Source organism: Colossoma macropomum, unplaced genomic scaffold (genome assembly GCF_904425465.1).
Source record: "Colossoma macropomum unplaced genomic scaffold, Colossoma_macropomum, whole genome shotgun sequence".
Lineage (NCBI taxonomy): Eukaryota > Metazoa > Chordata > Actinopteri > Characiformes > Serrasalmidae > Colossoma > Colossoma macropomum.
In genome coordinates this window covers 5,005,280-5,027,886 of record NW_023494784.1, presented here as the reverse complement: position 1 = coordinate 5,027,886, position 22,607 = coordinate 5,005,280, and the positions used below count along the sequence as shown (strand labels likewise).

The 22,607-nt window shown below is 42.2% G+C and overlaps 1 protein-coding gene across 1 annotated transcript in view; it reads right to left on the bottom strand.

The window, feature by feature from the left end:
- Positions 1-22,396, bottom strand: part of znf804a (zinc finger protein 804A) — a 99,927-nt gene extending 77,531 nt beyond the window's left edge. The window contains exon 1 of the mRNA XM_036576548.1: positions 22,280-22,396. Within this exon, the coding sequence (XP_036432441.1) occupies positions 22,280-22,393 (114 nt within the window). The 5' untranslated portion in view covers positions 22,394-22,396. The remainder of the gene's footprint in view (positions 1-22,279) is intronic.
- Positions 22,397-22,607: the final 211 nt, after the last annotated feature.

Sequence of the window (22,607 nt, the reverse complement as noted above, 5' to 3'; positions counted from 1 at the left end):
TGTGCTGGTTTCAACTTATTTATACAGTGCAGCTCCAAACCCAGTGTCCTGCAGCATCCTGCTGGGTGACGGTCCAGCCTGTTAGATTAGCCTCCGGCCTGATCTCCTTTTGTTTTCGGCGGCGCTTTAGAGGCCCGTTCAATAGGGCAGATAGCATCTCCTCCTGTTTCTGTCTGAGCCTGGATGCTCTGATTAATATTTAATGTGTGGTCAGCATGGCTGTAGCACTCACAGCAGCAGCAGCAAAGAGCTGATCTGATCTGCTGTTCTAGATCGTTCCAATCAGAGACACACACACAAAGGCCTTGTGTTTCCACTCACTGGCCACTTTATTAGAAACACTCATCTTGTGCTTTGAATCACTGGCCACTTTATTAGAAACACCCACCTTGTGCTTCTAATCACTGGCCACTTTATTAGAAACACCCACCTTGTGCTTCTAATCACTGGCCACTTTATTAGAAACACCCACCTCACGTTTCCACTCACTGGCCACTTTATTAGAAACACCCACCTCGCACTTCCACTCACTGGCCACTTTATTAGAAACACTGACCTCGCGCTTCCACTCACTGGCCACTTTATTAGAAACACCCACCTTGTGTTTCCACTCACTGGCCACTTTATTAAAAACACCCACCTTGCGCTTCCACTCACTGGCCACTTTATTAGAAACACCCACCTCGTGTTTCCACTCACTGGCCACTTTATTAGAAACAAATAGCTCCATTGAGTGTATGTCTATATATATGTATGAGTCTGTTATTTAAAAGCTTTGGCAGTTTTGTAGCCACTTTTATTAGTTTTTGTAAAATATCACACTGGAATGTTCTGAACTCTGGAGATGTTCAGATTATACAGATCCACCAATCAGCTGATCTTCTCCTCGTAGTGTTTTCTAGAGATGCATCTTAAGTGTCCACATTTTTTTTCTTGTGTTTGTGGTGATTCTGGTCTGTGTTGTTGGTGTTTGTCCACCTGCAGGGCTGTATCTGCAGTAACGGTGATGAGACGAGCTCCATCAGAGCACAGTCAGAGCTACAGCTCACCTACCCATAATACTATAAATAATTCATAATTCATAATAATCCACTACTAACATCACTACGTGCTTTGATCATTTCCTAAAGCTGAGGTTCTTGTGTCTCAATCATAGAGATCCGTGTTCTGGGACTCAGCAGGAGCCTCAGCAGGAGCCCAATATGCTGAGCTCCCCCCAGAGCTCTATGGAGAACCTTTCCATACAAGCCCTTCAAAACATGCTCCTTCAGTATCAGGCACGATGAAACAATTACTTACAAATTACTGTACTAACACTCTTAAAAAGATGGTTCTTCAAGGGTTCTTTATTGAAGACAGCAGTTCTATATAGAACCATTAACACTCACAAAAAAACATTTGAATGCTTAAATAATTCTCTGCATGGTGAAATGGTTCTTCAGACTGATAGAGAATGTGTTGTATATAAGGAACCTTTTCAAAAATGGTTCTACATAGCACCAAAAAGTGTTCTGCTTTTATCATGATGTCAGGTTTGTAACAGAAGAACCCCTTTTGCAACATCTCCATCAGTCTGAAGAACCATTTCTCCATGCAAAGAACCGTTTAATGATGCAAATGCTTTGATATAAAAGTCATGGTTTTAAAAAGAGCCATTCTCTTTACTAAAGAACGTTTAAAGAACCTTATTTTTAAAGTGCTTTCTCTTTCCCTCTCTATTCTGTCTCTTTCTCTCTTTCCCAATCTATTCTCTCTCTCTAGGTTTCTCTCCCGATTTCCCTTTCTCTCTCTCTCTATTCTCTCTTTATCCATCTCTATGTATCTCCCTCCCTCTCTCTATTCTCTCTCTTTTCTTTCTCACTCTCTCTATCTCTCTCTTTCCCTCTATTCTCTCTCTCTCTATCTCTCTCTTTCCCTCTATTCTCTTTCTCTCTATCTCTCTCTTTCCCTCTATTCTCTCTCTCTATCTCTATCTCTCCCTCTTTTTTCTCTCCCTCTCCATTCCTCTCTATCTCTCTCTCCCTCTCTATACTCTCTCTCTCTCTCTCTCCCTCTCTATTCTTTCTCTCCCTCTCTATTCTCTCTCACTTTCCCTCTATATTCTCTCTCTATCCCTCTCTATCTCTCTGTCTCTCTCTCCCTCTCTATTCTCTCTCTCTCTCTCTCCCTCTCTACTCTCTCTCTCTCCCTCTGTGCTGACTGTGCAGGTTTCTCTCCCGGTCCTGCTGCTGTTGTTTCAGTCTGAGATGAAGTGGTGGTCCTGAAGAAGATAAATCCTGCCGATCTGTGTGAAAATCGATGCTTCATCAGAGGGAGAATGCTAATGAGGCTGGACGGACTGACCACAGGCAGCCGGACGTGTGAGCGTGAGCCGTTTGAAGCTCCACATGCTGCTCAGACTGTCTGTGTTTCGCTAAGCGGCAGATTAACTGAAGACACTTTACAAAATAAATAAAGAACTCATTACTCAGAGTGTCGACTGGGCACTTTCACAGAGGACGGCAGAGAGAGATGAGAACTACAGTACTATCGGTTAGCCCCGCCCACTCAGCCTACAGCAGTTTAACCCCGCCTACTCAGCCTAGAGCAGTTTAGCCCCACCACTCAGCCTAGAGCTGAGTCCGTGACAATGTCTGCGCCCTTTCAGATGTTTATGATGTACGTGACGAGGTCTGTGACGCCCTGACGGACAGATTCTGTCTCTTTTGTGTCTTTTTTGTCGAGTGACAGTTGGAAGAGTAAAGATCAGCTTTCACCTCCTTTCGTGTTTTTTTTATTTTATTTTTATAAATAAAAGCTGTCATTTTGGCAAAAAGGTACTTTTTCCAGCCACATTTTATTCCAAATGGCAGCCCTGCTGAAAAAGGACCATTAGAAATCATTAGAATTAAAATCTGACGGTTTTCCTTTCATTTTTTCCACTTTTACTTTTAACTTTTAATTTGATTTTTTAACAACCCAAATTTAATTTAATTTTACTTAAATAATTTTATCTTTTAAATATGTTGTTTTAATCATGCTTTAAATTTCTTTTCTCATTTACAAAAGAAAAAAATGAGGTGATTTATTATTATTTCAACCTCAGATTCTTGGCCTCATTTTCGACAGAGAGAGAGAGACAGACAGACAGAGAGAGACAGACAGACAGAGAGAGAGAGAGAGAGAGAGAGAGAGAGAGAGAGACAGAGAGAGAGAGAGACAGAGAGAGAGAGAGAGAGAGAGAGACAGAGACAGAGAGAGAGAGAGGGAGAGAGAGAGAGAGAGAGAGAGAGAGAGAGAGAGAGAGACAGAGACAGAGAGAGAGAGAGGGAGAGAGAGAGAGAGAGAGACAGAGACAGAGAGAGAGAGAGGGAGAGAGAGAGAGAGGGAGCACCACGGTTAAATCTCTGTAACCTGGTTATTAAACAGAGGAATGAGGTTGAGAGTGATGATGTCATCAGAGATTAGTGGGGGTCACTGAGAGGTAGTTAGTGGAAAATACACACACACAGAAGAGGATTATGGGACGGTTTCAGGCTGGGTGGCAGAGCCTCACTGTGCTCTGTGTTTACTGCATCTCGAGATTCTCTTTATTCCCTCTCTCTCTTTATTCTCTCTCTCTCTTCTTCTCTCTCATAACGCTCACCCGTCAGTTTAGCCCCGCCCATTGAGTCTACAGCAGTTTAGCTCCACCATTCAGCTACAGCAGTTTAGCCCCGCCCATTGAGTCTACAGCAGTTTAGCTCCGCCATTCAGCTACAGCAGTTTAGCCCCGCCCATTGAGTCTACAGCAGTTTAGCTCCACCCATTCAGCTACAGCAGTTTAGCTCCACCATTCAGCTACAGCAGTTTAGCTCCACCATTCAGCTACAGCAATTTAGCTCCACCCATTCAGTCTACAGCAGTTTAGCCCCACCATTCAGCTACAGCAGTTTAGCCCCACCATTCAGCTACAGCAGTTTAGCCCCACCATTCAGCTACAGCAGTTTAGCTCCACCCATTCAGCTACAGCAGTTTACCTCCACCATTCAGCTACAGCAGTTTAGCTCCACCCATTCAGCTACAGCAGTTTAGCTCCACCATTCAGCTACAGCAGTTTAGCCCCACCATTCAGCTACAGCAGTTTAGCTCCACCATTCAGCTACAGCAGTTTAGCCCCACCATTCAGCTACAGCAATTTAGCTCCACCCATTCAGCTACAGCAGTTTAGCTCCACCATTCAGCTACAGCAGTTTAGCCCCACCATTCAGCTACAGCAGTTTAGCCCCACCATTCAGCTACAGCAGTTTAGCCCCACCATTCAGCTACAGCAGTTTAGCTCCACCATTCAGTCTACAGCAGTTTAGCAATTGCTTGATATTGTAACAATAGCAGGACACTTTTAGAACTATATACAAGAGCCTCTCTAGAACCATATACAACACATTCTTCATCAGTTTGAAGAACAATTTTACCATGTTGAGAACCATTTAAGCATACAGATGGTTCTATATAGAACTCATGGTTCAAAATAGAATCATTCCCTTTACTAAAGAACCCTTGAAGAACCGTCTTTCCTCAGTGTGCACACTAGAATATTGCAGTGTAACTAAACACGTCTGATTTTTACTAAACTATTGCTTTAAAAGAACTGTTTGAATTGCAGGGGTCAAAGGTCAACCATCGCTGTCCTCCCGCGGCTGCGGAACATCTGCGCGTTTATTCCTGATCTAAAACTGAGATCTCCACGTTGGCCATCACCATGACTACGGCACAGAGCCGGAGAGAACACTCCAGAGAACAATAATCTCAGAATACATCCATGAGTGGGAGCAATTAGCGCCGAGATTTAAAGCTAATTATGAAGTTAAAAGAAAAACTCAAATACCTCAGTGTGTTTCTTTAAAGCAAACACAGACGACTAACGAGCGCCAAGGAAGAGAACCAGAACCGTTCTGCGGGCACTGTCTCCCACAGACACTCACATCTCGCCTGCTTTTAATTATTTCCTTTTAAAGTTATAATTCCTTTTGTATTACAGTCTCAACAAAGATGGTTCTATAAAGGTTCTCTAGTAAAGACAATGGTTCTTCACAGAAACACGAATAATTGTGCTGCACGTTTAAATGGTGTAATTGTTCTTCAGATTGATGGAGAATGTGCTGTTGATGGTTCTGTGCAAAATCTTTTTGAAAAATGCACCAAAAAAGGTTCTTCTATTGTTACAAGCTACAATTTTCTTTACTAAAGAACCCTTGAGAAAATTTTTTTTCCAAGAGTGCACAAAAGAAAACCCCAGTTGGAACCATTTTCAAATTAATCTGAATAATAATTTCACCATGTAAGAAACCATTTAAGCATGCAGATGGTTCTTGAGTGTTCATGGACCACTGTCTGTACTGAGGTACCCTTGAAAAACCATCTTTTTTAAGAGTGTACAATAGAAGAACCAATTCTGGTGCTATATAGAACCTTTGTCTTTACTTAAGAACACTGGAAGAACCATATTTTTTGAGAAAGTACAATATAAGAACCCTTTTGGTGCTACATAAAACTTTTTTCTTCATTAAAGAACCCGTGAAGAACCATATTTTTTGAGAGTGTACAATGGTGCTACATAGGACCATTGTCTTTGCCTCAGAACCCTTGAAGATACATCATTTTTGTGAGTGCACAACACTCTCAAAAAGAACCCTTTTGGTTCTATGTAGAATGAATGTCTTTACTGAAGAACCCTTGGAGACCATCTTTTATAAGAGTTCACAAAGAAAGAAACCTTTTAGTGCTATATAGAACCATTGTCTTTACGGAGGTACCCCTGAAGAACCATCTTTTTTTTAAGATTGTACCATAGAGGGACCCTTTTTGGTGCTATATAGGTCTATTGTCTCTACTGAAGAACCCTTGGAGAACCATCTTTTTGAGAGTTTAGTGTCCTCCTTATAATCTGAGTTATTTTCTGTTATTGTACAGTTTATTATATTTGATGTTTGACCTCCTGTGACAAAACTCTGCTCCTCAAATTTGCGCTAAAGCGTTTTTAGGAGATGTTTCTGTATTAAAAAGCTAGAATTATTAAAACGGATCAAATCTGCGAATGCATTATTGAGCAGATGTAAACAGAGGGTTCTGCTCTGAGCTGTTTTCAGGAGCGTCGCCCCTCAGTGGAGGCCAGACGTCTCACCGTGAGCTCTCTCTATATTTGGGCTGTGTTATTTTTAAAGAAGGCTTAACACAGCGTTAGTGTTATTACACACACACACACACACACACACACACACACATACACACACACACACACACACACTCACACTCACACTCACTCACACTCACACTCACACTCACACTAACACACACACACACTCACACTCACTCTAACACACACACACACACACACACATACACACACACACACACACATACACACACACACACACACACACACACATACACACTCACACTCACACTCACACACACACTCACACACACACACTCACACTCACACACTCACACTAACACACTCAGGACATTAAGTGTAGAGATGATGAACTGAACGAGTGTAAAGTTTAACGACGGATTTAAACCTGTTTAGAGCACAAACACACTGACATGAACAAACACACACACACACACACACACACACACACAGCTCAGATGGTCTTATACACTCCAGCTTAGAGACAATAACACTTCATACAGAGAGAGAGAGAAAAAGAGAGAGAGAGAGAGAGAGAGAGAGAGAGAGAGAGAGAGGGAAAGAGAGAGAGAGAGAGAAATGAAAGAGAAAAAGAGAAAGACAGAAAGTGAACAGAGACAAAAAACAAGAATGAGAGAGAAAAAAGAGAGAAAGAGAGAGAAAAAAATAAAGATATAGACGGATGAAAGACAGAGAGAGATAGAGAGAGAGAGAGAGAGAGAGAGAGAGAGAAGTTGTGGGTGTGTCTCAGTCTCAGTGCAGTGTAAGTGTGTATCAGACAGTGGAGTGTATCAGTGGTGGGTCACCCAGGCTGAGTGGGGGGCGGGGGTGGAGAGGGGGCTAACATGTATGTAATTGAGCTCCGGCCGCCCTGCAGGCCACTCTCTCTCGCTCTCTACCCCCCTCTCTCTCTCTCTCTCTCTCTCTCACTCCCTCCCTCTCTCTCTGTCTCTCTCCCTCTCTCTCTCCCGCGGTGCTCTGAGCTCCGGCAGGGCTCTGTTGATCCACAGGGGTGATTCAGAGACAGTCAGAGAGAGAATGGGGCTCAGCAGCAGGAGGAAAACACAGGATTAGCACATTCAGAGCTCAACAGAGGAGCGATACACGCTTATTCACACCGGAGGAGGATTCATACCGACAGAGAGAGAGAGAGAGCACACAGTGACGTCCCACAAACACACAGACCAAGCCAGGGAACACCAGCCGAGCGCTCTCCGGTCCTGTCCCATCAGCACTCACGGAGCTTTATGAGCTACAGCAGGCACTGAACACGGTTAGCAATGACTCATGAACAAGTCTTCCCATTAAAAGATTCTTTTCAATACCAGTCAAACTGATTAAACTGATCTGATGCCACAGATCTAAGTGATATGCATATTTGCAATGAATCTCAAACAAATCTTTCCTTTAAACAGATTCATTTCAATACCAATCAAACTATCTGATTCACGAGTCAAACCGAATCAAACTTTTTTGCACAATCTCAGCCAACATTTATGTTTTTTTATACAGATTCTTTTCCATACAAATCAAGCTGATTCAACCGATCTAACTGACTCACTTTTACTTGTGCTCTGAATTCAGTCTGAATCCACATGGAGGAGATTAAAATGAAGATTATTCGTCTTGTGAATCACTGAATCATTGAGTCACACCATTGATTCATTGAAACAGATGGTTTACAAGAACTGATTCAATAAACTGATTCAGATTTCCCATCAGTAGTGCATATATGTGTGTGTGTGTGTGTGTGTGTGTGTGTGTGTGTGCATGTGTCTGTGTATTCATGACTAAGTGGGAACTGCGAGTGTCCAGCTCCTAATTCCAACTTTCAGGTTCCAGATTTCTCCGAGCTGCAATTCTGTGCATCTTTTGCTTTTCTATTTGTGTATAATCTGCTTTCTGTGTGCGACATCTCAGAACACAGGTGAATAATTGGACAGAGGAAAATTCCGAGCTGGAAAATTCCCAGTTGTGAGGAATGTGGCATGAGCAGGTAGAGTTAGACCACTAAGCGAATGCCAGGCACTAAGGCTGTGTTCATATTGCAGGTGAATCAGATTTGTTTCTCAAATCAGGTCTTTTGAGTCGACTGTCTGCTCTGTTATCTGCAAGTGATCAGATCAGATTTGTGTGTCCAGACATCACCAGAGCGTCCAGAGCTTCCAGACTGAGATACATCTGTAAAAATTGGACTATTTTTAAACCACCTCCAAATGTGGTTTAGATCCGATTAGCAGAAATCAGATTTCATGTATTTTTTCTGTCCACATTATGAAAATCAATCTGGATGTGACAGAAATCAGTTATGGGCTGTCAGTCTGAACGAGGCTATTCACCACACTATAAGAGATGCTGACCAATCAGAATGCAGCACAGACAGGGGGCGGAGCTTAACTCGCTAATCAACAGGGCAGCCACATTAATTAGTGCTCAGACCAGAGCTGTAATTATTAATTAGGACAGGATCACACACACACACACACACACACACACACACACACACACACACACCTCATTATAGTGTGTATAACCTCATTCTCTCTTTTTCTCTCCTGTTCCCTTTCTGTCTCTCTCTCTTTCTCTCTATTCTATCTCTTCTCTTTCTGTCCTCCCTTTCTCTCTACTTTTTCTTCTCTGTCTTTCTCTTTTGCTCTTCTTCTCTTTCCTCTCACCTCTATCTTTCTGTATATCTCTCTCTCCCGTTCTCTTCATTCTCTATTTCTCTTGATTCCATCCTCCCTTTCTTTCTTTGCTTTTCTTGTTTTTCTTCCCTTTATCTTTCCTGTCTCTCTCTCTTTCTTTTTTATGTCTTTCTCTCTTGCTCTCTCTTTCCTCATTCTTTCTTTCATCTCTTTTATTCTCCCTTTCTCTCTCTTTCTTTTCTCTTTTTTATACCTCTCGCCTTTTTATATTTATGTGTCTCTCTCACTCTCTCTCATTCTCTTTCTGTTCTCTTTCCATCCTCCCTTTCTTTACATTTTCTTGTTTTTCTTCCCTTTCTCTTTCCTCTCACTCACTTTCCCCATTTTCTCTGTCTGTCCTCCCCTTCTCTCTCTACTTTTTCTCTGCCTATTTCCTCACTCTCTTTTTGTATCCCTGCCTTTATCTCTTGCTCTCCCTTTTTCTTTCTCTCTCTTTTAATGATATGCAATCTGTACTCTCTCTCTCTCTCTCTCTCTCTCTCTCTCTCTCTTTTTTCCTGCTACTCGCTCTCCTTCCCTCCTTTAATGATCTCTCTCTCTCTCTCTGTCTCCCTTTCTCTCTCATTTCCATCCTTTAATGGTATCCATGCTGTACTCACACTCTCTCTCTCTCTCTCTCTCTCTCTCTCGCCCCCGTCTTTTCTTCCCTCTGTTTATTTTTAAAGCCGGTGTTATTTTTAAGCAGCCCTGCTTTAGTCCAGGTATCGACCCCTGGTCACCCCAGCCAATCATGGGCCACGCTGCGCCGCCGCCGAGCACCCAGCCTCAGCCTCTGTCACCATGGCAACATCCTGCCGACACAGCACTTCTGAAACCTCGTGGAGGTGAAAGGCGGGCTGGGAGTCGACGGGCGCTGGAGCACCTGCGGGGCCTCTGAGCCTCGGCGCGCGTGATGATCCGTCCCAGGGCACTGTGCTGGGCTGTAAGAGGCAGAGCTGCTGGGAAATGGACGCTCACGGCCCGTCTCAGCGGGTCACGGCCAGACACGGACCGCTCCGAGAGGAAATCGATACTGCGGCGGGGAATAAGGCCGGCTATATGCAGATTCACGCCCGTTAAAGAAAAAAGAGACGGACACGTTCTCCCCTAAAGCCGGAGAGCTCCCTCACCACCTTCACAAACCAGCCTTTAGAACTGCTCCGCTGTGGAGAATCGCATAGCATCCCCTTCAGGACAGAACCTCAAACCTCTCAAACAGAGATTTTACACGAGAACCAAAAGAGAATTTTTCAAAACGTCTGTATAATCCAGCGTGTGAGGTGTAAACAGAGTCATTCAGAGTGGTTTGGTGTGAAATGGTTGATTGTAGAGACTCAGATTTCCTTACAGTGGTGGGGAGAGTCTGAAGAGCAGCGGTGGATAAAGCACACTCTTAAAAAAGATGCTTATTCAAGGGTTCTTTAATGGTTCTATATAGAACCATGAACACTCTAATAACCATTGGTAAGCTTAAATGGTTCTCTGCATGGTGAAACTCTTCTTCAGATTGATGGAGGGTGTGTTAAAACGAATGTATTTGAAATCCTACACTTTTAATAATGATGGTTCCTCAAGGGTTCTTTAGTAAAGACAACAGTTCTTTATGGATACATAAACACTCATGCTGCATGCTTAAATAGTGAAATGGTTCTTCAGATTGATGGAGAAGGGTTCTATGTAGCACCAAAAAAGTTCTTCTATTGTTACAAGCTTAACATTAGCACTAGCAAAAACCTTTTTTGAAACATTATCAAAAACGTTCTATATAGAATGATGCATGTGGTTCTTTGAGTGTTTACGGTTCATTGATTTTACTGAAGGTCCATTGAAAAACTTGAGTTCTCTTTGTATTCTCTGTCAGATTTGTCTACTTAAGGGGTTCCGAAGCACAACCCACATTAGTAAACGTTCTTCCACATGTTGTATGCAGTTACACATTTCCACCATAGAGGCCGCCAAACCCCTAAATCGTACAAAGTGCAGCTTTAAGTATTAAAATTAAGAGAGTTCATATTCTTAATGGGTTTGGTGCTAAAACAAAAATAGGCTCTTATCAAACCTGGAAGCCAGTGTGGAACTGGTGGATTCGTGTGTCCGTCTACATTCTGTGTGACACTGACCAATGAACACTGAGGAAATCACTAAGCACTGACCATCACGCCGGAAACCCTTAATTCTTCATTCAGTCCACATCGGAGACTCATGTGAAATGGCGTGCAGAGAGTTTACAGCTGCTGAAGCTGCTGCAGCGGTTTTGGAAAGTAGTGATAAAGAGACCATTTATCCACTACTTTATCCATACATTCCACTATTTTTGTGAATCTAAGACTTTGGTAAACAAATTTCAAGCACCAAAACAATTCATCCACATGAATAAAACTGTTTTCACAATAGACATTAAGAATTTCTAAAACTGAATTTAAACTTTTCAGCTTTAGGGTTGAATTATCTCTGTACACAGTGCTCCAGATCAAAACAGCCTCTTTATAGAGAGAACTGAGGTTGGGTCATCTTACAAACTGCTCCTTTAACTTGTACACACTGTTTTCTTCTATACTGGATATTTAGTGCCGTCATGCTTGCATGGCAGCAGGTTTATAGGTTGGTTCTGAGCATGTTACCGTCATGTTACAGCAAGGTAGGCATTAGTTAGTTAAGCGGTACAACACAAGAGGGAGTGTGTTATCGTGAGTAATGTCACAGCTGTGATTTGGTCACCATAGATCATCACAGCCGTGATGTTATTGGTGATAACACACTCCTTGAGTGTTCTATTGCTTTAATACAACAGTTAAATAAATAAAGTAATAAATTAATAAACTGGGCCGAGAACGCGGCGTTTAATATGTTTTAATGTTCGCAGTTCCTTCACCAAATTATAGTTCCTTAACAAGCGGCTTGTAGCTGCGTCAGAGTAACGAGCTCCGCCCACTCGCTGCACAGCCGGCAGTTCGTTCTCCAGCTCCTTACACTAAATTCCCAAACTGTCATCACCACTGAGCAGCTTTTCAGTCAGCAGCTGTGACAGAAGAACTGCTAAACAACCTGGAATCAGCCAGAAATGAACCCAATAGCATTCGCCAAATGTGTAGTCTGATCTTCAGAGTCTGACCAAATCAGACTGAGCCATAAAACTGCCCCAATATCAAGTTTAGCTCAGTTTTGTCAGTTTTTGCCAGATCAGTATTAATGTTGTTTTGTTCCAGCCAGTCTGTAAAGCATCTTACAGCCCGTTTAGTTTGGCGAATGGTGTTGGGTTCATTTCTGGCTGATTCCAGGTTGTTCAGCTGCTCTTCTGTCACAGCTGCCCACTGAAAAGCTGCTCAGTGGTGATGACAGTTTGGGAATTTAGTGTCGTCTCATCTTCAGAGTCTGACCAAATCAGCTGTCGGTCAAATGTGATCTTAACAATGTCCATTTTCTGTTTGTGGCAAAGTAAGAAGTAAAAACGTTCAAATGTCTTGAGCGTCTCCTACAGCTGTCAAAGTCGTTGCTTAGCAACTGCGTCTCAGCGGAGTGATACAGTGTTTGTGAAAAAACGTGATGTTATGGTGAAATAACAGCACAGTTAGAACGCTTCTCAACCAATCAGCTCGCGTGGCCGAAACTAACTGCTGCATAATTGTAGTCAAGACACAACTGAAGTACTTGTGGTGCAACCAAATTCAGTAAAAGGATAGTTTGAAACTAACTAGTGTATCAAAACACTTAGTAAAGACTTTACGCCCAGACTTAAGTAAACTTAAAAACTGGTGCAACCCAGCTAGCATTTAGCCCGATAAGCAAAAGTTTGTCTGATTGATTATAAAAGCCAGTGCTTATAGCCAATCAGAGTACAACTGTCAAAATTAGCATGTGCTAAATATCAGATGGGCTTTGCACCTCTGTGGGCGGAGCTTCTGAGGATGGGAGTAGCCGAGGACACACTTAGGCAATGCTAAGACCACAGCAGGAGCGCCAACGATACTCCGTAAAAACTACAGCACATTGCATCAGCCTCGTTTGAGCAGGATCCCCTGGGAACGGCAGTATGGTGACTGATACGCGCGACGGAGCATGATTTCACAGGCAGCTCCACTGTACGCTTGTGTACTCAGCTCTAAAAGGTCTGCAGAGCTCCTCACTCTGTGGGCGTTCAGTAGTTTATACCAAGTGTTTGAGAACTAAAGCAGAAAACGTTGAGACAGAGCTGCAGTACGAATCAGCAGGGCTAAGATTAGCACCCCAATCTGTTTCATTCACTCAGCTGTGAGGCTAAATAGCGTCTCAGTGACGCGTCCGTGTTTACAGGTAAAAACACATTAACATCTCACTATCCACCCACCAAACCTCAGCCTGGCACAGCACCAGGATTCTGTGATTACACCGTCCATTACACCACTACCTGCAGGGGGCAGCAGAGCTCCCACTCAGTAAAGACTTTCCAATTATGCTTAATACAATTTATTTAAAGTTAGTTTGTCCTTTTAATGTCCCAACCACCAAACGGTTCCCTGCAAAACTCCACACAGAGCTAATGTCAAGCCTTAAAGCGATAGTTTCGTCAATACTTCAATTTCCTCCCTTGTAATCGATCAGCTAAGGTGTCATTGGTGTCTTCAGTTTTAGTCCTGGAGCTACAAGGCTAACATAGCTAAGAAGGAGTGCAAGCTTACACCCCACCAATTAGCAACATGCATACTTTATCAATGCTTCAGTCCATGTTTATAGATAACAGTGAGACATACAGTGTCAGAAGCCACAACATCAAGTCTGTTAGAGACACTGAACATCTTTAACACACTTTCAGATGAGTGAGTGATAATTTTGGCACCATGCTAATTGGTGGGGTATAAATCTTAATTACTTTTTAGCTACATTAGCCTCCCATGTGGAAATAAAAATATATTCCAACTATATTTATCAAATATAGTTTAACAGTGTGTGAAAATGGCCAAAACAGGGATTTGTTAAATATGTTTTTAAAATGTTTTTGTTTGTGTTTGTTAATATATTGTTTTCAATTGTTTGTATCGCTCTAATAAACAATGACCACTGTAGCATCAGGACCTGCTGCTGTGAGAGCGCAGTGAGAGTTTACTGTACAGAGTCACAGTGTAACAGCAGCACTGCGAATCACTGACACTCCACTCCTCCGTCACTCCATCACTCTACTACTCCACTCCTCCGTCACTCCATCACTCCACTACTCCAGTCCTCTATCACTCCATCACTCCATCACTCCATCACTCTACTACTCCACTCCTCCGTCACTCCATCACTCTACCACTCCACTCCTCCGTCACTTCATCACTCCACTACTCCAGTCCTCTATCACTCCATCACTCCGTCACTCCATCACTCTACTACCCCACTACTCCACTCCTCCGTCACTCCATCACTCCGTCACTCTACTACTCCACTACTCCAGTCCTCTATCACTCCATCACTCCACTATTCCAGTCCTCTATCACTCCATCACTCTACTGCTCCATCACTCCATCACTCCATCACTCCACTACTCCAGTCCTCTATCACTCCATCACTCCATCACTCTACTGCTCCATCACTCCATCACTCCACTACTCCACTACTCCACTACTCCAGTCCTCTATCACTCCATCACTCCATCACTCTACTACTTCACTACTCCAGTTCTCTATCACTCCATCACTCCATCACTCCATCATTCCATCATTCCATCACTCCATCACTCCATCACTCTACTGCTCAATCACTCCATCACTCTACTGCTCCATCACTCTACTGCTCCATCACTCCATCATTCCTTCATTCCATCACTCTACTGCTCCATCACTCCATCACTCCATCATTCCTTCATTCCATCACTCTACTGCTCCATCACTCCATCATTCCTTCATTCCATCACTCTACTGCTCCATCACTCCATCACTCTACTGCTCCATCACTCCATCATCCCATCACTCCATCACTCCACTCCTCCATCACTCTACTGCTCCATCACTCCATCACTCCATTACTCTACTGCTCCATTACTCCATCACTCCATCACTCTACTCCTCCATCACTCTACTCCTTGATCACTCTACTCCTCCATCACTCCATCACTCTACTGCTCCATCACTCCATCACTCTACTGCTCCATAACTCCACTCCATCACACCACTCCTTGGTCACTCCACTCCTTCATCACTCTATCACTTCATCACTCCATCACCCCATCACTCCACTCCTCCATCACTCCATCACTCTACTCCTCCATCACTCCATCATTCCATCACTCTACTCCTCCATCACTCTATCACTCCACTGCTCCGTTACTCTATCACTCCATCACTCTACTCCTCCATCACTCTACTCCTCCATCACTCCATCACTCTACTGCTCCATCACTCCACTCCTTCATCACACCACTCCTTGGTCACTCCACTCCTTCATCACTCCATCACTCTACTCCTTCATCACTCCTCTCCTCTATCACTCCTCTCCTTTATAACTCCATCACTCCACTCCTTTGTCACTCTACTCCTTCGTCACTCCATCACTCCAGTGCTCTATCACTCCTCCATCACTCCACTCCTCCATCACTCCATTACTCCACTTCTCCATGACCCCATCACTCCATGACTCCGCTCCTTCACCCCTCCATCACTCCACTCCTCCATCACTCCATTACTCCACTTCTCCATGACTCCATCACTCCATGACTCCGCTCCTTCACCCCTCCATCACTCCACTCCTCCATCACTCCACTCCTCCATCATTTCATTCCTCCACTGCTCCACTACGCCATCACTCTATCACACCACTCCCCCATTACTCCATCACTCCACCCCTCCACTGCCTAAACCCTTCAATATTTCATCTCCAATAATTTCTGATTCTTTTGAGATGTTCCTCTGTTCTACTGCTGCTGAAAGACAGCAAAGAAGGGATCAAAACAAAGGGGAGAGAGAGAGAGAGAGAGAGAGAGAGAGAGAGAGAGAGAGAGGAGTGGATGGAATTCCGCATTAACAAGCTTTTGAAAGATGCTTCCTTTCAGGAACTCGAGATTTTTAATTAAATTACACTGAATAACACACACACACACACACACACACACACACACACACACACACAGAGCCCTTTAATTTATTACTGTAATCTCTGCAAACACACCAACGGATGGAAACATCTCCCCTCAAAGTCATTATAAAAACTAACTGTGGGTTTTTCCTCCCGGTTACTGTTTCCTTTCATTTCCCTGTTGTGGTGGCCTACATTCACTCCGATATGGTGCATGAGGATGTGTGTTATGATGTGTGTGTGTGTGTGTGTTATGATGTGTGTGTGTGTGTGTGTGTGTGTGTTGAAGCAGGATTATTCTGATGCTGTGTGTGTGTGTGTGTGTGTGTGTGTGTATTTGGACTAAACCCCAGACCATCGTTTACGGCGTGTGTGTAGAGATTAGTGCTGTCCCCCTCCATCTGTCAGGAATTTAACCTCACAACTCTCTCTGAGCGCTTGCTCTGTGTGTGTGTGTGTGTGTGTGTGAGTGTGTGTGTGTGAGTGTGTGTGTGTGTGAGTGTGTGAGTGTGTGAGTGTGTATCTGTGTATAACCTCCTATTAAAGAGGCCCTATGATCAAAATCCTCACAGTTTTGAAAATAAACAGTCTGGCATTGTGATGTAAGCGTCATTAAGGTCTCAGTTCACCCCCCAGACTGTATATGCAACCTCAGCTGTAAACACAGCCTGTTTTGAGTTTTTCTTATTTGTGATGTCACAAAAACAAGTGCTGTATTTTTCCCCCTTTCAGCCTACAGCAGTTTGGCTCCACCCATTCAGCCTACAGCAGTTAACTCCACCCATTTAGCCTACGGCAGTTTGGCTCCACCTATTCAGCCTACGGCAGTTAGGCTCCACCCATTCAGCCTACGGCAGTTTGGCTCCACCCATTCAGCCTACAGCAGTTTGGCTCCACCCATCAGCCTACAGCAGTTTGGCTCCACCCATTAAGCCTACAGCAGTTTGGCTCCACCCATTCAGCCTACGGCAGTCTGGCTCCACCCATTCAGCCTACAGCAGTTTGGCTCCACCCATTCAGCCTACAGCAGTTTGGCTCCACCCATCAGCCTACAGCAGTTTGGCTCAACCCAGTCAGCCTACAGCAGTTTGGCTCCACCTCACAGCAGTTTGGCTCCACCCATCAGCCTACAGCGGTTTGGCTCCACCCAGTCAGCCTACAGCAGTTTTGCTCCGCCTCTTTCAGCGTGTTGGCCCCAAACAATGGCTACTAGGGTGTTCAAGTCTACACTCTTAAAAAAGATGGTTCTTCAAGGGTTCTTTAGTAAAGTAAATTGTTCTATATAGAACCTTGGACACTCAGAATGATTAAAAGGTAACATAAAAGCGTTCTCCGGATTGATGGAAAATGTTCAAGAATGTGCTATTCTTTTCAAAAAGGTTCTATATAGAACCGTCTATAGTACATTCTCCATCAGTCTGAAGAACGCTTTCATGATGCAATGAACGATTTAATCACGCAAAAGGTTTTTTGAGCATCCAAGGTTGCATATAGAACCGTTTACTTAACTAAAGAACCCTTGAAGCACCAACTCGTCCCACGGCCCCTCAGCATGACTCTGGATGTTCATGTGCTGGGGGGGAGGAGTTTTTATGACCCTGTTTTTTAAGTCTTATTGGCACACACATACAGTTGTATGCAAGTTTGAACACCCCTACTCAAATTACTTGTCCTGTTGATGTTTGAAGTGTAAATAAGTGAACACATCCACTATGGTAAACTCTGGCTGATCTATTGCCGCATTCTGAAAACTCACACTTCTGTACTTCACCTACTGCACTAATGAGTGCATGTCTAATGGTAGCCACAGCAAACCGCCATAGCGCTGCTGAAGGAACTCGAAGTTGCCTTCCAAAATGGTGGCAGCATGTTTGTGACGTCATCAGAATACTATCAACATGTAAACATTAACTGTGCATTAGGCTGTGTTCTGTGTAGAGGATGTGTTGGTATTTTCACTTAGGAAATTAAACACTATGTGGTGCCCAAACTTTTGCACATGACTGTTAATCCACACACTTCAGTGAAAATTTTGTCCATTTGTTTTTAACCTGTTTTGTTGTCTATTAAAAATGCACACTTTATTTATGAAGCTTTAGTTATGGTGTAATTTGCTGGTTGGTCCTCAGTAGCAGCACAGTGGAAACACACTGGCTTATGTTTATTTATTAATCACTCTCCGGCCGAACGCCAGCTTTTTATATCTCATTCATAAATAACAGTAATTATCAGACTCACTGTAGTGACTGGATCACCTGTCAGATAGAGCTTTTACTCAACTGGGAAAATCTGAACTTGAGCTGGAATTCACTACAGGACTCAGCTGGCTGGTGTCACTCAGTCATTTCAACTTTTTAAACATTTTTAAACTTTTAATCTCCAACCACCATCAGACACCTGAAACTGGTTCAGTTAAAATTTTCCCTTTCCCTTCTTACTTATTATTATTTTCTTTTCCAATAATTTTCTTTTCTTTTTTATTTGACTGATTAGTTTTTTCTTTGATCTTAATTTGATTAGTGTTTATTGTATTTTATTGTCACTCATTACTTTTTACAATTATTTTATTTTATTGCTTTAACATTTAGTTTGTCTTATTCATCCTTTTTTTGCTGAAATTTATCAACTATTTTTAACTTCTATAACTTGTTTTTATTTTTCTTGTTCCTATTTTTAATTAAATTTTAATTGTTCTCTTTTGCCAATTTATCATGTTTGATTTTGTTTAATTGTACTCTAAATTTGTTCATGCAGTTCAGTTCATTTTATTCAAACTGATTAAATTTCATTTTAATTTCTCTTTCAATCCCTTTACGCCGTAAATGTTTGGCTGCACTGAAAATGAGTCACATGCAATGTGTTTGTGAGTGAAAATAAAGGCTGACTGATTGACTGAAGGTACACAGTTGGACGTTTGGTGCATTAACAGAGTTTGAGGAGTGAAAATGGGCCTCTACGTCACCCATCTTATTCAGACCCTGCATGCTGGTAACAAACTCTCAGTGAGTCATGGCTGCACAGCTGGATCAGCATCGATATCGACAACAATTTTAGGGGGTCAGTCACTGCCGAGGCCCCTTGCCATGGACTCCAATGTGAGCACAAGAACCCCCACAGTTGTGCATGCCCATATACTCCCAAGCCAACACAAAGTTTTGTGCAGTAACTCTCAACAGCAAACACACACTGCAGAATGAAAACATTGAAATATGGTCAGTATTTCTAATATCCCTCACTCTGAGACTGTCGTGAGAACATCTATGATTATTTACCAGATGTCTACAGAAGTTTACTCGTTGTAAGTAATTTTATTTAGTGAAAGTGTCTTATTCAACTGGCAGATCTTGAAACAAACAAAACAATCTTCATTCCCTGCTGAAAAAAAGGCTATTAGGATGATAAGAATTAAAACTTGATGGTTTTGCTTCATAATAGGGATTGGCTTAATTACACCTTCACATCTTAGACCTTAAGATCCCATCAGGAAATCATCAAATACATCTGGAATCAGTGTAAAGAGTCCTTTAAACCGTGATATAAACCCATCAGGAGAACACAGAACACCATTAGTAACTACTGGACACCTCGAGGAACGAGCAGAGCCTTTTAATGGCTTCTATGATTACTTCCAGCAGGGTTATTTCTCAAAACAAGCAAAATGCTAATGTACTGCGGTGCTTATACTAGTTCACTCCTCAGAACATTTACAGAAACTGAACTGCAAATTCTGCCTGTTTTAATTTCACTGTTATGTGTGATGTATCCTCCTGTTCAGCCTACAGCGGTTTAGCTCCTCCCACTCACACTGAAGTTATAAGCTGTGTCCCAATTCAAGGGCTGCATCTGGTGCGACTAGGCTGTCCCATTTCGAAGACTCCTTCATACGCGGCCGAGAACTGTGTCCTTCTTTTCCATGGCAACGAAGGATCCAACGGGTGGATCCTTCACCAGCCAGCATACCCCGAGGTTCCCTGTGTGCCAGCAAGGATTCAAGAACATGGCAGCATCAGCAGAGGAGCAAGTGACAGTCGAATAGCTGATGATACAGATGTTAAAGCCAATGTGGTCTGAAGTAAAACTTACGCTAACCTTTTGTTTTGTTTTAGGGAGCAAAGAGACAGAGAGACGCATCTCCAGCTCTAATAAATGAAAAAATAAAATTAAATCAAAGTTTCTTCGTCTTTAAAGAACTTTAAAAGAACCGGACAGGAGCTGTGTTTCGTGGCGCAGTGCTAAGGGCGTGAACAGCGATGCTGTGACACAAGCAGGAAATCCGCCGTAAAGCAGACCGTCTCATTTCGGTTCAGCCTTTGCGGGTGTGAGCAGACTTCGAAGGATGCAGCCCCTGAATTGGGACACAGCTACAGTGTTTCAGTCCAGAGTGCTTTTTGAATGAGGCATAATCAATCAGAACAGAGCTCATTTACATATAATCACTAAAAAAGTCTCCTTTTCTGTCGATGTTGTATTTGAACACAGCAGGTGTGGTGAATGGACCAACAGAAATGCTCCAAAAGTGCTTGGAATAAAACCTTAGCTTATAACATTAACTTACATTGAAAGTTAAGAAAGTTTTTTTCTTTCACCTGTAAAGTCACTACATTGGAGATTCTTGTTCTATTTTAAAAAAGCACAGAAATATCAGTTTTAAACGCTCAGTGACAAAAACCGCCTGTTGAATTCTAACTCAGGGGTGTCCAAAGTCCGGCCCCAGGGCCAGATGCGGCCCTCACACAGATTCTAATCAGCCCCTGGCTTCTGTTTTAGAGTGGCCCCCCAGCCAGTATGCTGCAGTTCCTCCTTTCACCTGATGGTGGCAGCGGTGCTGTAAGATTACAGTGTAAGGCTGCACTGCGGTAACAAAGTAGCTAAAGTTTAATAGTCTTTCTTCTCTGACTGACCTGCTACTTCGTTTACTGACCACATTTAGTCCAGACTGCAGCCATAAAACACAACTGAACACTCAGAGCCGCATCTTTACACAGTGATAGGAAACACAGCAGCTCACAGAAAGCTCTGATTCTCTGCGCTCTTATTTTGAAAACTCAATATTTTTAATCATTTATGAATATTTCGGCCCTCAGGTATTTTGACACGTATGATCTGACCCTCTCTGAGAAAAGACAGCCCTGTTCTGAAGGACAAAGAGAGAGGAGGGAAAATTATCATGTCGACATTAATTATGATTGTTTTTGGTGAATAAAGACACACAATGTTATAAATGGACTTTATAATGTTATATATAATGTTATAACCAAACCTCATAATGTTATATACAATTCTATAAGCAGAAGTCATGATGTTATATATAATGTTATAAGCGGACCTCAAAAAAGTTATTTATGATGTTGTAAGCAGACCTTATAAAGCTATAAATGATGTTATAAGCAGACTTCATTATGTTATACATAATGTTATAAGCGGACCTCATAATGTCATATTCTATGTTACAAGCATCCTCACAAAAGTTACATATGATGTTATAAGTGGAACTAAAAAGGTTCTATATAGTGTTACAAGCAGACCTCATAATGTCATATATAATGTTATAAGCAGACCTCATAATGTTATATATAATGTTATAAGCAGACCTCATAATGTCATATATAATGTTATAAGCAGATTTCGTTATGTTATACATAATGTTACAAGTGGACCTCATGATGTTATACAAAATGTTATAAACAGACCTCATTGTGTTATATACAATGTTATAAGCTAGCTCATAATGTCATATACAATGTTATAAGCGCACCTCATAATGTTATTCACAATGTTATAAGCGGACCTCATAATTTCATATATAATTCTATAAGCAGACTTAATAATATAATAATGTTTTAAGCTGACCTTGTAAAACTACGTAATGTTATAATCAGACCTCTTAATGTTACATAATGTTATAAGCATACTTCATAATCTTATATACAACATTATAAGCAGACATCATAATGTCATATGTTTTATTACAAGCAGTAATATTACATATGATATTAAAATAATGTTATAAACAGACCTCATTATGTTATACACTTACACATTGTAATAAGCAGACCTCTCGATGTTATATATACTGTTTTAAGTAGAACTCAATGTTATGTGTAATATTATGAGCAGACTTAAGTTAATATATAATGTTATAAGACGACCTCATAATATTATATATAAAGCGGACCTCATTATGTTATATATGATGTTATAAGCAGACCTCAATGTTATAAACTAAGTTCAATGATCTTATAATAGTGTTACAACATCTCATATCTCACAGTGACAGATATTAGATATACTGACCACATTTGAGATGTTTTCACTAAGACACCAGATCACACAGCAAAACTTCATCAGTGAGACTCAAACAGTAAACAGGCGATCAGCTTATTGATCAGAGGTTATTGATAAGTGAGGTAGTTACCAGGTTCTTGCTGCACAGCGGGCCTCTGAAAACTCCCTTGATGTTGCGGAAGTGTCCGTTGCTGAGGTGAGTGGAGCTGATGACGATGTAGTAGCACGCCATGTGGAAACCCATACACACACACACACACACACACACACACACACACACACACACACACACACTCTCAAAAGCGATGCGCTAATTATCAGCACAGCTTTTGGCTTTTTGTGTTAGCGTCGTTTTAACACATCTAGCATATCTGTAATACAGATCAGTGCACAGTTATAACACATACCTGTGTCAGAACTCTGTGTTTAATAATGTAATAACTGACCGAACGTGTTAA